The 15,891-nt window shown below is 31.7% G+C and overlaps 1 protein-coding gene across 1 annotated transcript; it reads left to right on the plus strand.

Moving 5' to 3' along the window:
* The first annotated feature begins 1,842 nt into the window (after positions 1-1,842).
* Paf-AHalpha (Platelet-activating factor acetylhydrolase alpha) lies at positions 1,843-11,332 on the plus strand. Its single transcript, XM_074138506.1, has 5 exons — positions 1,843-2,135; positions 5,004-5,210; positions 5,892-6,020; positions 7,358-7,541; positions 8,018-11,332. Exons 1-5 carry the CDS (start codon positions 2,073-2,075, stop codon positions 8,110-8,112), a joined length of 678 nt encoding a protein of 225 aa, XP_073994607.1. The 5' UTR covers positions 1,843-2,072; the 3' UTR covers positions 8,113-11,332.
* Positions 11,333-15,891: the final 4,559 nt, after the last annotated feature.

Genomic DNA, 15,891 nt, shown 5'->3' on the forward strand with positions numbered 1-15,891 from the left:
TAATAAATTTGGTTGGAAAAACCTAATTTATTTCTTAGAAGCTTCATCTTAGTTTAATTTTAATGAGAAAATGTTCTATTTAAAAATTAGTTTAAAAACAATCTATGAGGGGGAACTCGTTTCTAGAGAAATACTCCGTTGGATGCCAATTTTTTTTTAGCAGCCAATTATAGACCTCATTTCTTCGGGTTCGCAGTAGTTATTAATAAAAAAAAAAAGTAAGATGTTTCTAGCAATCATAGTCGAGGAACATTAGGGGAGTTAAAAAAATCTAATTTCAAAAAAAACAAAAAAAAACTAAACAAATGAGTACCTGATGAGATGCAAAACGTTTTGAGGCTAAGCTGGAGGAGGACTCACATTAAAAATATCATAAAACTTAGAGAAAAGTCTCATTGCATACAAAGAATGGAAAAGAAGTAGAAATTAGATGTAAATAGTATAATATAAGTTTAACAAAACGGAAAATATTAACTTTCCAAGTGATAACGAACTTACATATTCTAGATAACAAAAGACTTAATTTATCATTTATGCTATGACTAGTGAAAGATTTAATAAAATTCCAGCTGTGATCGGGTAATAAGATCGTACTTGAACAAAAAAATAATCAGTATTAATCGAAAATAACTTCTACAATTGAAATGAATTCTTAAAAACAATTAGAGAGACACAACACTTTTAACTAGACAGAATTTAAATTGAATAATGTATTGTATTATTTTGTTTGTGTGACGTGCCTTTATAATTATAAACAAAGTAGACATGCAAAATTACCTATCTATATATAAAACTCTCACCGAAATATGTCTCAAGCCTGATTGAAATAAAAATCTGATTGAGATAAAATTCCCTGACTGCAACCTGAGGTCCTACGACGACTCAGGAAGTAGTGATGAGGTATAACATAATGTGATTAACATGCACCCTTGGGAGTTACGGGTACAAGGACAGCAGCCCATTCAGCAAGACATACAAGCGACAAAACTAGACAGGTCATAAAGGCAGGATGAAGATGCAATTCATTTAGACTTGGAACTTGAAATGAAAAAGTGTACGGAAATTATCAGGAAAGAAAGTGAAATTAGCAGAGGAGAGCTCTAAAGAAAAATTCCATAAATGTGTGACGAAATGAAAGGATCAAGCAAAATCCAAATTTATGGCAGTTCGAGTCGTTCTATTCAGGAGTTCAATTTTTTTTTTTTGTTTGTTAAAATAGCTAGGGGATGGCCGTTTATTTCTAAATGGCTCAGTTTTAGGAAGAATTAAAAGTTACAGTCTTATACATGAAAAACTCAAGAGACTATGATGGAAATAATAGAAAAGAGAGAAACTATGGCGACGGTCGATAACAGGCGCCACGAAATGCGGCTGTAGATGCTATGGAATGGTTTTGTAAGTTTGTAAAGAGTATACCCCACCTAAAAATGAGTTTCGGAAAAAGAACATTCACCAGGTCTCTTAAACTCCTTGGACTGTCATACAGAGTTTTTATTATTTTGGTATTTTTATTTTGTTTCATGCCTCATTCAAAGCTTTATTTTAACCAATGGAAACAGACACAGGTGTAAAATTTATTTAATTACTAAAATCAATTTACAAATAATGGTGATTGGTGAAAACTTAGTATGTCAAAGAAACAATGCAAATTAATAAGAAGCCATTTATTCATTTCTTGAGTGTTTACAGTACTACTCTTATTGTCCTTCAAATTTAAATTATTGTTCAATTTAAAATTATGCTAAATTTTAAATTTAAAAAATCTTTAACAAGTGATGTGATAATGAAATCGATTCACCTTGTCAGGGAAATTTTGAGTATTCTGTCTGACATACTGTATAACCAGTGAACGTTTATTTTTTCTTGATTACATTCAATGAAGGTATAGAGAGTATTGCAGTCCAACGTTCACTGTTTAGGTCTAACAAAATTCATGTAGTTAAAGAATAGACTGTGAAGTATTTAATATTATAAATAAGGAGTTGGAATAAAAAAACAGCTTGTAGTTGATAAGTTTTAATGAAGAAATTTTCTATGTTTGTCTAACTTCAAAATTTAAGTTTAATATAGAAATGAATCCTTGTGCGATTCCCAGTATTCCAGATGATCCTGGCGATGGAAGATGGATGAGTCAGGTAAAATACTTTTTTGCTTTAATGTTGCTTATTTTTAACATTTTTTACCTAATAAAGGATCTGATAAATCTACTGTATAATGTGACCAATCAATCACTGATTGTGAAATGATTAAGGTATAATGCATTTGTGGAAGCCTTTCTAATTTTTGCTATATCTAGTATTTTTTCCCAATATTATTTTCATAAAATTAGTCGAAGAATATTTTGTAGTGTTAATACTTGTGAGGGCATGAGGCTGGTAAGAACCAAGGACCTCAAATTAACATTAACAAATCTAATTAAGAATTTATTTGGTTGTATTTTCAAATTAATATATAAGGAAATTCTTTTTATGTAATTAAATGTTTGCATATCAGCCAATCTTATTAGATATCCCTAAAGTTCCATATTCCTTTTACGTGTTTTTTACAAAAAATTTAAAAGAATTATTTTAAAATTCATGTAAGTGCTGTTAAAAGTACAGTAAAGGATTTCCAATATTATGTTAAATTTATTATATTGATGTAATCCAGTAATTCTCATCTTACGATACGAGTACTCCTCGAAAGGTTAAGTGCGAGGTTGCTCAGTTGTTGATCAAGTTCGCAGATTATAAATGGTAATTGTAAAAGTATAGAGATAAACGTGCTTCTGAATGTACATGAAAGAATTTAAGCGTAATTGAATTACAGTTTTCTTTGGCATTAACAAATATTCAGCTGGTTGAAAAGGCTATGTTTCCTTGAAAAAAGTTATCGAAATGTTTTTATTGTACCTCTTAGATTTGAGCGTAGCTGTTAACATTTGAACTGACTTTAAGAAAATAAGCATCCAAAAAAGCTGAAGGATTCCACCTTTAATCTGATCTAATGTGAAATTCAAAAGTTAATTAGACTAAATAGTTTATGTATACATGTAGAAAATTAAGGAAGAAAGGGAAAAAAATAATTAGAAAAAGAAAGCAAGATTTAATCCTCTTCTATGCTGACCAAGAAAAGAACTGGGTGATGTGTCGTGGGGTCAAACACAGCAAGACTATGATGCCTTGGTTGTGTTAACGAAGAGCCAAAGAAATTCTGTGTTTGGTTAGAAATCAGATTACTCTGAACACAGGCCTATTGTCGTCGGGGCATGGTAAGTTTAGGAAGTATCTGTATAAGGTGGGGCTTAATAGCTTGGAACCGTTGTGCAGATTCTGTCAGGAGTCTTAAGAAGGTAACGGCCTTTCACTTGCTGTTCAATTGCAACGCAATCGAGTGGTTGCGCTAAGAAATCTTTGGAACCTTAAGCAAAAAGAACTAGTAGGGAAAGTCCTCAGCCTTCTTAGTAGGGGAGGTTTCGTCTACTAGACCTAAAGTGGAGGGCACAATAAGCCTCTTCGAGCTGCGGTGCTGTGGGATATAGGTCCCATCCCGTTATTGTAATCTAATCTAATCCTCTTCTAAGTCAGATCACAACGTGAAGATCTTTCACTGCTAAAAAATGCCCATTTGAAATGTAAAATGCCACCTTAACGATATTACGTATTCATACTCATCAACAAACATTAAAATCAAAAATAAAACTGTGTTCAAGAATGAAAAACTAACAATTTAGGACCAATTAAAATAAACAAATGACTCTAAATTAATAAATACATTAGTTTACAAATGAATTCTTAAAAGTTCTCATTAAAACATCTGTTTGGATATCTATGAATGCGCGAAAACATGCAAATCAAGTGTCAATGAAACCAACTGAAAATGTACTGTTATTGTCATTAACAATGTCCTTAAAATTAGAGCAAAATAATTACCAGTAAAACAACGATACAGTTCTTAATCGAAAGTTTCTTACATATACATTTAATAGAAATTATAAGTAACATTCTACTTCTGAAGTATAATATAAAAAGAGAGAGAAATAAAATAATAATAAAACAAAACAAGATTTAATCCTCTTCTAAGTCAGGTATACGGGCACTTACCAAAAAAACATCTTTTTACTGACAATGTTATATTTCCTTACAAAATCACCTACACTTAAACACCTTAACACTTTTAAGAGTAACAAAACACAACTGAAAACTCTTTTTGGAAAAATGCTCAGTCAAATTGTCCTTTCCGCCATTACTTTCAACACTTTACACTACTAGCCACCGATACCTAATCGATAGACACCTTATCGAAATATTTTTTAAATCGATGTGACTAATCCAAATATTTATTTATGTAGAGGGTGGGAAATCGCAGATTTCCATTCTACATATATATGTATATATTTCTTAATGTAGTAATTTTCAATGTTTTGCGGACAGTCTACGCGCACTGTATATTTGTTGGGTTGCAAGCACTTCAGTATCGGATATGTTTAAGTAAATTTCTTTTAAGGAAATGATTTTTTTTTTTTTGAAATTCCAGTATGTGAAAGAGGTTCATTTTTTTACTTTAATAATAAATTAAAAAGGTTAAAATAAAGTTTCTATTTTATTCTATTTATTAGTCATCGATTTATCGCCGAAGGTGTTGTAACCGTATTCTTAGTTCGGATTGCTCTATTTAACAGGGTGAGTTGGAGTTGAGGAAGAGAAGCTGTTGTATTCCACATCCTTTCTGTAATCAACAACTTCTGGATTTTTACTTATTTCAAATCGAAATGTAAAATTATAAATCTAAATGAAGTTAGGTAATGTTTTGTGCATGAGACTAATACTATAACTTTTAATGTTTTTTGTCAACATTTTCAGGAGCTTCTAATGAAGGGCACCATTGGTACTTGAAACGTTGAAAAATAATTCAGAAATTAGTCTCTGGGAAAGACTTTCTCTGGCCATTTTCGATAAACCTCATTATAATTTAAGGCCTGACGATTTACTAACCAGCCCCTGTACAAATATATTTTGTTGCAGCATGATACTTATGTCCGGGAAGCTAACGAACGTGAACCAGATGTTTTGTTCATCGGTGATTCGATCATTCACCACTTATCACAAAGACCAATATGGGCTGATTTGTTTGAACCGTTACACTGCTTGAATTTTGGCATACCTGGAGATACTACGCAGAATGTACTTTGGAGATTACATCATGGCGAGATAGATAACATCAATCCAAAGGTATTTTGTTTTGTTAGTAAACAACTGAGATGTAAACAATTACTTTATAATTTATATTCTATTCTAGAGAACTGAATCCTGCAAGTGGTAAATGCTTTAGAGTCGTCTTTGATAAAGGACGCCAAGATTGGAGCAAAGAGACCGTTAAGATCTCTGGCTCAGATAATTTTTTTGCTACAAACCCCAAAAACCATTAAGAGCGAAATGCATGTTTTCTCATAGAAAGTTAAAAGCAGTTTCATCCTCCTTCCTGCTGTTCCTACTGAAGATTCTTCCCAAAACTCATATTGTTCTTGATCCTCCTTAGTTTATATCCCATTCTCTCGCTATATTGAGAAAGAAGTTTCTGGGAAGAGTAACTCTACCTCAAAACACTCAAAAGTTTCTTTTCCTTCCTTTGTCATCTTTTTTATTTCTTGTTGCTTTGAGTGCTACTTCTCTGCCCTTTACATTACGCTATTATGTTTCGACAAGGATTGCACTGCAAGTTCCGGGGACATTGTTTTTTCGCTACAGCGAGATGTAGTCTCCTGGAAAAAGAAATCTGTAAGAACAGCAGAACCTTGAATGGGGACCTTTGCGTGCTGGTCCAGCGCACAACCACTGAGCTAGCTAAAACCTTCTCTCATTCTGTTGTAAATTTTTCTACAAATTTATTTTAAAAAAAATTATTGATTACAGGTGGTCGTGGTGTTAGTAGGAACTAACAACACTACTCAAAACGCAGAAGCGGAGGACATTGCAGATGCATTAGTAGAAATTGTTCGAACTATTAGATCACGTTTGCCCGAATCCTACATAATACTAATTGTTAGTATTCAATATATGGTTAACAAAAAAATTATTTAGTTGACATAAAAAATTAGAATTCAGGAAAGTTAATCTATTAGGCATTAGTGATGAATTATGCCTTCATTACCCCAGAAAACGCCCACATTGGGCCTTTTTTTTCCGTCAGAAAATCTACTTTTCAAACGCTTGATAGATGAAGAGAATTTGTCAAGATTCCATTGTTGTGGCTGGGTCTGTGGAGGAGTGGCAGAATTTTGTGAAATTAATAGTTGACGATGTCTTCAGACATTGCCATTTCTTCAGTAAGTGCCAGAATACGTGGATTTGATTCGACATATCCGTCCGTAAAGTTGTAATACAGTAAAATTTTGGAAAATAACGCCAAATAATAATAATAATAGTAATAATAATAATAATAATAATAATAATCAGAAAGTGGAAAATAATCATTGCGCTCATTTAGAATATCTTCGTCATTCGATATCCCTCTCTTATAGAAGTGACATAGAATTACTAACACATCGCATTTAAAATTCTAAACACTCAGCTTTAACTTACAATTTAATGTGGATAGAAACATTTTACGAATCTTGAAGATTATTTTGTATATATTAATATATATCATCAAATATATGTATATACCTGCAGAATAGAAAAGCGGAAGGGGAGGAGCCAAGAAATACACCAAGTAGCTTGGAGCTTTTACGTGAGTCCTTACTGCTCCTTAAGAAGTGCTTTCAAGCGAGATTCAGATATCCAATAAGAGCAATCTTGCTCATGCCGCTTACCTGAGATGAGAAAGTGGATCTTGATGTTCCTGCAGGCATAAATCTGAACACTGATTTATCAAATGTAGTTCAATATTGTGAAACTAGATCGGGTATCCAAAGCAGATTCTAGCTCTCCCTCATACATGCTCTTCCTTCTCTTCCTTGACGAATGCGCCCGATTTGGACAATCCAAACATATTCATCACAATGCCACACTGGGGCGTTGTATAACGTATGGTTTCGCCCCCTTAGTTATCTAATGCTGTAATTGATGGCATATTAATTTAAATATAGGGATAGAAGTTTAAATACTCTTGGGGGGGGGGATCAAGCTTTACTTAGAGCCGCCATGCGGACTAGAGAATAACGTTCAGGGGAAAACCTGTGTTAATAAAAAAAACAGAAGTAAAAAAAAGGAATTGTTGTTCATTGTTTTTGGTGACTGATTTATAGTTTCAATAGGATGAAAAAAAGGAAGTTATTTATTTATTTATTTAACTGTTCCATGAAGTTAAATTCAACACACTTAATGGCAGCTTCAGCATTGCAAAACATTACAATTATAAGATTATATTTCGTTTTTAGGAACTTCTCCCAAGAGGTGAATATCCGAATTCATTAAGAGAACGTAACGCCGAAGTGAACTTTCTGTTAAGGAAAAAAGTATCCGGTCTAGAAAGATTGGAGACCATTAGTTTATCGAAAGATCTTGTGGATTCTAATGGTCGAATTTCACATCACGATATGCCGGATTTCTTACATTTATCAGGTATTTGCCTTTTATTTAATTTTATTATAAAGTAGGAACTGTAACGTTAAGTTTCACTTTAACGGTTATGTTTTAAACCGTTGCCAAGATATTCAATTATAAAGATTAAATTTTAGTCGTTTTTTTCCTATTTCTCTGTTTCAAAAACTAAAACTAAAAGCATGTTTTCCTATAAATTTGTAATGAATCAAAACGTAAAGCCATACGGACTTAAAAATCAGATAAAACATTCATTTTGAATGAATAGGAAATAATTTTGTTAGCGATTTTTGTAAATAAACTGGAATATTTTTTGTTTTGTTTTAATGATATTTTACCTACCTTTTTAAGTCCCTTATGGCTTTAAGTTTTGATTTATTATTTATTACTAATTATTGAATTAAGAGAAATTGGTGTGTGTTTCACACTTTTTTTTTTTGGAAAATAACTTGTTTGAAATGTTTATTTTATTTAATCAAAATTGATTGCTTTATTAGAGGGCGGCTACAGAAAGGCCTTTACTCCACTGCACGAGTTAATAACCCAGCTGCTTTACAATGAACAAGAAAAAGATCTCACGCCGTCAGAATAAGATATTACTTGGATATAAATATACATGTATTGCTTTGGGGAGATGTATATATTTTAATATAATAGTTGCAGTAATTAAGGTTAATAAATATAATAAAGTTCTGTGATTATTTTAGAGTCAGTAATTTAAATTTAATAACATCTTTTTTAGATGAAAAAAACTAATTCCCTGTTTATGCAAACAGCTTTGCTATGTATGCCTCTTTTTTATAATAATATAAAAGGGACGTAGTCATATTGGTTTTTCTCAGTTTTTAAATTTAGAACTAGTATGTTACATTCAGTCCTTTAACCAGTTTCCTAGCACCCTTTACTATCGTATAACCTTGGAGTTGATATTTTTTCGACATCAAGTTTTCCTTATCCATGAACCTACCCTACGTGACGAAAAAGTCCCAGCCCTAAGAGGGTGAATCTTTTTGGAGTATGGTATAAAAAGTTCGAAAGTAAATACCTCTAGTTCTAATGGAAATCATTTCAAACATAACAAAATAATTAGATGTATACGTACCTAACAGAATAATTAGATGTATACGTACATAATAGAGTAATTAGATGTATACGTACATAACAGAATAATTAGATGTATGGCCGTTGTTGATGACAGAAAGACATCGTCGAATGAATCAATTATAATATTTTTTACGACTTTTTTTTTCAATATGCTTCAATATTTCATTATTAAAACCAATAGATTTTTTATGTGGTTGTTAAGATTTTTAGAAAATACTTTGTTCGGGGAGAGGGTCTTATAGCAATGGCAATCCTAAGAGGTTTCTGGAGGGCCAATTATGTTATTTATTCGGCACGTGCTCTCTCTTCTGTAGGGAGACAAAAAAAATAAGTATCAAGATTAATGGTATGGTCACCAGTGCTCCTAGGAAACATACAATGCAGACGTGCATTAATATGGTCTCAACGTGACAATCCTCTCTGTAGAAAATGTGACTAGGGAATGAAATCCTGTAGCATTTCTTGGAAACTTCGTTGTGATGGAAAACTGTCTGTAGCGTAAATCCTTTCATTAATTAATGCCTAATGTTATTTAATCGGGAACACTTTTGAACTCAAAGCTTCACAGAGCCTCTCCCTTTGTATGGTCTCTAGCGAGGTAAATAATATTTTCAAGCTGATTCAAATAATTATCCAACAGATTCTATAACTTTTTCCTTCATACTTTTATGATATGTAAGCACTATTTCTTGAGAATGTCCTTAGCTTAGATTATTTTGATCTTAGTGCAATACCTGCCGTTTCCTTCCACTTTCGTCTTCCAAATCCTTATTGCTGCCCGAAAAGTAATTGAAACATTTTATTCTAATAAGTAATTGAATATGGCTACGTTCTTGTTTATTGTGGTATTTTGTAAAGGAGGATGTGATTTCTGCTCAAGGCTGCTCTTTAAATGGTATATATATATATATATATATAAATATTTATATAAATAATTACTAAAAATGTAAATAATCACTGCCACTATTTTCCCCAAATTTCCGGTGTTATGTTTTTGTTCTCCATCTTTTTGTTTATTTGTTTTTTTTTTTTTTTTAAAGCAAGAAATTCTTTAAATAATTGTTATAAGTAATAAATCAGTTTGCACACCTGTGGCAACTTATAAAGGGTACTTTATTATCGATTAATAACGGTATGTTATAACGATTAATAACATAGATTTGCTGTTATTCTTAATTATTACTATTACGTTCAATGGTTTATCTTGACCTCATTCAAGAGAGTGCCACTGTTTTCTATTTTCGGGATGATCTCGACTTCTAGCGCCCTTTCCGAAAAATAAGATTTACGATTAAATAGTATCTTTAATAAGTTGCTCATTAAGGCGATTTTATGAAATAAAAGTTCAAGGTAGCATAGCAAGGATGTAAATCTATAGAAAATAAAAAACAAATATTTGAAACTAAAATAATAATTATTATTATTATTTATTTAGCCGTTCGCTGCACGAACTGATAAACTCCACTTTTTGAAATATCTTAAATTTAAGAGTCAAAGCACTTCATGCAGTCATAGCTTTTTATATTTATAATAAATTTCCCAAATAAGATTAACTCCAATAAACAACAAAAATGTTTTGACCATTTAATAATCAGTAATTTATTTCAGAAACCATTTTGACTAATTCCGTGCTGTAACATAAATTGTTGCAATAATTAAACTCAAATACAGCAGCAGCCGCTAAATGATAACGGTAAATTTATTTTAATGTAATTATAAACGGAATTTAAAAATACAATATAGATTACTTCATCGCATTTCTCCATTTCTTGTTTTATGGATTTAATCAAGTTTTGAAGGAAAGGCCCAATTATTAATAATAATAATTATTAATTAATTATTTAGTTGCATTCGAGATAATTCCTTTAGAAATATATAGAAATTAATTTTATTTTTTGTTTTACAAAAGAATTGAGAAGAGTTCTTTCATTCATTTTTTGTTTAATTTTTTTTAAATATGCGAGGGGGTTTGATGAAAGGAACGCAGCTGGGTCTATACTTTTTTAAGTATTAGTTAACGTAAATCTCACAAATATGCTTCATGTATGGTAAATACTGCTTGTACAACATGGGCCCGGCTCTACGTACTCCCAATATCAGGCCGATGACTCTTTTGCACAATTTCTTCGAATCCATATCAGTCGATCAAAGTAAAGTCGAAAGACGGGAAAAAGTAGTAGGAAAAAATTAGATTGTGGGAGACCTAAGGAGAAGCAATATTTTAGTTTTCACATTTTTCAAAGTGCGCTCCTCCACCCATATAATGAAAATAATAATAAAAAATTGTAGAGCCCGTTGCATTTCTTTAATTACATCCCTAGTATTTGTATTTTTAAAAATTGTTATGCATGTTTAAGTCTTGAAAATATATTTATATTTTTTTAAGTAAAAGTACCTAGTTTTCCTTAAAATGTGTCTTCCTAAAGAATTTTTTTTAAAGAAATTAAATTGTTTAATTTAAATAAGATTATTAGCTTCATTTTTTATTTAATATATTGTAACATTAATTCAAAAAACATTCCTTTTTTTATTTTATCCAAAACACACTACTTAAAATTGATAATTCTTTATATTGTTTAATGTGTTTAATAAAGAAAAAAAAGAAGAAAAATGACAGTTGCCTTTCTCATTTATGTATAATGTAATTTCTTATACAACTGTGTAAATATATAATTTTGTAATGAACTATTAAAAAAATCTATTAAGTACCTTTTGGTTTTTACGTAAGCGAAGTAATCGCCTATTTTACGGTTAACATTGAAATACCAAATTAGATGTCGTGGACAGTGTACGGAAGATCACACTGTACTTTTTTTCTTTTTTCGGCGCATCAACTTCTTGGTCATTAGCGCCATCACACTGTACTATTAACATTTTTACAACAAATAAAAATTAGCTACCCACGGGATTCAAATTGGGGATCTCTCACTTAATATTACACAACGGCTATCAAACCCGCACCTTTGGTTTTTTTAAAAAAAGGTACCAAATTTGATTTACACTACAGATTTAAGAGAACTTATGGTTAGATTGACATCCTCCCAATTTTATTTGATTGGCCAAACATTTGTTATACACTGGATTCAAACATTACTATCTAGATTTATTATATTATCTGGCTTAAGGATTATAGAGAAAACAGTTATAAAGCACAATCTACCGCGATTAAAAGGCCTATCGGACATCCTCATCGGTGTCAGTTTAGTTCACGTAATGCGTATGTGCATATTGTGTAAGTATGAGTGGGTTGGGTTAGAGTTCCTTGCAGTAAGCTAAACCCCAATAGTACCGCAAATCAATTACCTCTGAAGGTCCTGTGTGATTCTTGGAGTGTCTGTAAATGCTTTTGTATTTTAAGGGTGAGAAACCTACAGAGACGCCAAAATCTCTGAATAAGTGGCTTTTCTACTTCCCCTTACGAGACATATCTCGTAACATATTATTATCTATTATCAAGTAATCTGATAATTTTTGCAGATATGTTTTACGTATGTGGGAGTGGATAAATGAAAAGGTCCCCCTTTTATTGTCCAAATTAAACATGTACATTTATAAGCCCTTAACATGAAAAATACTGTCCTCAATGATAGGCGTTATTTAGATACTATTTCAATAACAAATAGAAATTTATTCCTATTTAAATTCATTTTCTGTTATTTCAAGATATTCATTTCCTTAGCAAGGCAGCCATAAAATCGTAACTTTTCTTCCACTCAACCCTGTCCACACACTCTCTTATCTCTTTACGGCGATCCTTTTCAAGTCTTCTTCCATCTCGTCCAGTCATCTTCTTTCTTCACCGCCTGCCGATTTTTCTCGTACATTTGCGTTCATTCCAAAACACTTTCTTAATCTAAAATTCGCTTGGTTACGTTTTAGGATTCCCATTTTCCATATCATCTTCCATCTGGTCCTAGTAAATATATAATGACTATAACTTGTTTCTTTTTCCCGCAAGGGGTAGTTGACATGCACAAAGGGTTATATCAGTTCTGTACTCAATGCTCTGTCATCAGAACAAACCATGAATCACTGAAACTACATACAACATACTCCTTCCTAATATTCTCTACAAATTTTTCCTCTTTCAAACTTGTACCTTATCGCAGTCACTTTGTTTAAGTTTCACTTGCTTTGAAGCAACTCTTATAATATATACTCGGTATTGAACAACAAATAATCTTATTTATTTATTTTTATTATTTTACACGAAAATTGTTTTTTCAAATTAGGTATTAAACAGTTTCTTTCTAAATGACTAATTGTTACAACCAAACTTATTATTGGTATGCAAAATATGAATAAACCTAAAAAATAAAAACATAAATGAACATCAAAAAATTTAAAGGTGGTGTGTTAATTTTGTCCATCAGTATATGTTTATTAGGCCCAAGTTAGAGATACGGGTATTACTCATAATACGTTGGAAAAATATTAATAGTAAGATCTGAGCTTTCTCTTCAGTACTCGACTCCTAATTCGGTAACTGGACGTTATGTTTCGCAAGATTTTTAAAAAAAGGCATTATTTTACTATTCGTTTGCTCGCTTTATCTACGTATCTATTTTACTTTACAAAGAAAGAAAAAGGAAAAAAAAAAAACTAATATGTATGAGAGTACAAATGCTTATAAGAATTTATTTAATTTAGCCCCAGGTAGAGCAAGTTCGACTGCATTCTGTAGTTGTGGTTTATTGTATTGTCTTCATTTTTACGTTATATATCTCTTTATACATATTTTACTATACAGGGTGTTCAGCATAAGACTACGGTAACTTCAGGAGGCGATTCTGGGCATCATTTGCAACAAAAAATTCCATATAAACTATGACTCGATTCGGCTCCGTTTTGTAGATATTTTTAATTTTATGTTTTTTCAAGGTGTTACTACTTTTTAGCAAAAAGTGACCTATATTTCTCAAACTATTAAAGCTACAGCTATTTTAATAAGCTCATTAGAAAGAAGGTTAAATTTCCTTTTAAATAAGCTAATTTGTATTCCAAAATAATAATATTAAGTATTTTACTTTGTGGCTCAAACATAAGAAATAGCAAGTTTCTAATTTTTCCCAAAAACTTCGTCTTCATTTTTCTCAAAAACATTTTATATGAAAAAACCGTGCACTATTCAGGAAAAACATCTACATACGATCACCTTTCGAACGGTATACAATAATTGGGGTTATGTTAAAAATAGATGCAGCAATCTGTGATTAACTGCAAAAAAGTAGGCCTCAAAACAGCGTCGGCATTATGAAAGGAATTCACCTACCATAAGAATATAACTGATCAGAATCATCAAATCCAGTACGATTTTTTGCAAACGTGTAATTTAATAATTAATTAATTTAAGAACTATTTTCAAAAATATAAAATTTACAATATAAATAATAAAATGAAAAGAAGAAAAATAAATATGATGTTAAATGAGTGTTAGGTACCAATTTCAAAAGAAAGGATTTTCGTTTAACGAGCTTAAATCTGTGTGTTATTCTTTAGTTAATTAAAGAAGTATGCCAAACGAAAGAGCAGGCGAACTGGAGATAGGAACTTTTTATCAGTGGTTCTTACCATTGTGTAGTCGACAATCTGGGCCTAATAAAATTAAAATTTTTCACAGTCCTCTGATTATAATAGCGATTTTAAACTTCTTATAATTAGTCGCGCATTCATAAGTCTTGAACTCCAGCGACACAATAATATTTATTTATATAAATTTATTTTAAAGAATTGCTAAAATTATCACAATTCGAATAAAGTTTCTTTATACACATTTACATTAAAATCTATAAATAGAAGATTTCAAGATACCAATATTACTCTGTATTACTTGGGTTCTTAGACTCCCTAAGATCACAAGTACAATTATTCAATAACGGTTCTTTTTTTTCTTTCTTTTTTAAAAATGAAAAAAGGGCTTTTACATCAAATAATGCCGATAACTAACCAACTGAACGCCAAATTTCTATGAATACCTTTAAATGTCGATGAATGCCTTTAAAAAGTATTCCTTACAATACAAGTTGAAGTTACATTACACATAATTGTTAAACTTGGAACAATATCAAAACTGCTGAACAAAGTTCTGAAGATTGATCAAAATCTTACAGAAGCTAAGAAATCAAGAACACAATCTTGCGATGACTATAAAACAACAGGATTATTAATATGGATACGTTGAATTTATTATTGCCAAATTACTAATGAGAAAGGGAAGCAGATGCGTTAGTTAGCGTAATGTTATGCGTTGATTTCAAAAATTAGCAATATAGATACGTTCATAGAAAAACAAATCCAGGGCGACTGCCATATGAGTTGATAAGACTTAACGAGAAGCTATCAATTTGAGATCTAATGTAAAGTACTCACAAGCTTCCAAAGGAACTAGCAGATTCCTCATTCACTCCATACTCGTAGTATGGAATAAAGTGCCGCATAAACTTACTTAACAGACCACCTAATTGTTAACTGCTTGAAAAAAATCTATCGGACTTGGGCTTCTAGAAAAGTGATTAGCAAAACTCTGAGACGAGGTCAATGGAATGATCACGTTAAAAGTTATTCTTCGGCCGATGTCCCAAGGCAATTTAAAAAAAAAAAATAATGTGAGCTTAATACATACAGCAAAGATAGGCTCAGCGATATAGCTTGGGTAATCCTAAACAAGTTTTGTTGCAGCAAGAGAATGCTCGGCCCAAACTCCTAATAGAATGCATTAGGACATAAAACTTCTTTTAAATCTAACCATTAAATTCAGAAGTTTCACATTTATTGCACGTTTCTCACTTCATTCATAGAATACTTCCTCTGCGGGAAAAATTTTCTTAAATTCCCAAAAGTTGATACTGGGTACTGTGGTGCATACAGGGGTTTTTAACTCCAAATTCGAGGATTGGGATCTGTAAAGGATCAGCCCACAGTTTTTTTTCGCTAAACTGATGGCCTGCGAAGTGTTATCTCATCACATCTCAGCTGTAAGAAGCCACTACAGAAAAAAAAAGCCGCTGGATTAGAACCCTGACCACTGAGGTAATACCTTCAGTATTATTTTTTATGATTTAAGGTACGTCAACATCTGAAATTATTTGCGCCCGGAGCTCTTTTCAGTGCACTGTCGGCCTCCGGACAGCGTTTTCTCGTTACAGACAACACTGTCCATCACCGGACTGTGAGCTGTAAGCAGCTCTTAGGAAGGGAAAATCTAAGGGCCACCAGCTGGATTCGAACTCGAAATCTCCGTTTAGAAAACCAATACGCTAACCACAAG

Source organism: Rhodnius prolixus, unplaced genomic scaffold (genome assembly GCF_049639745.1).
Source record: "Rhodnius prolixus isolate KJV_2025 unplaced genomic scaffold, Rpr scaffold_11, whole genome shotgun sequence".
Classification (NCBI taxonomy): Eukaryota; Metazoa; Arthropoda; class Insecta; order Hemiptera; family Reduviidae; genus Rhodnius; species Rhodnius prolixus.

Excerpts from the sequence above, each read along its gene's own strand:
- Paf-AHalpha (XM_074138506.1), top strand. The coding sequence starts at position 2,073 with ATGAATCCTTGTGCGATTCCCAGTATTCCAGATGATCCTGGCGATGGA. Across the intron at positions 5,211-5,891 it reads TAGATAACATCAATCCAAAG|GTGGTCGTGGTGTTAGTAGG; the intron begins GTATTTTGTTTT and ends TATTGATTACAG. Across the intron at positions 6,021-7,357 it reads AATCCTACATAATACTAATT|GAACTTCTCCCAAGAGGTGA; the intron begins GTTAGTATTCAA and ends TTTCGTTTTTAG.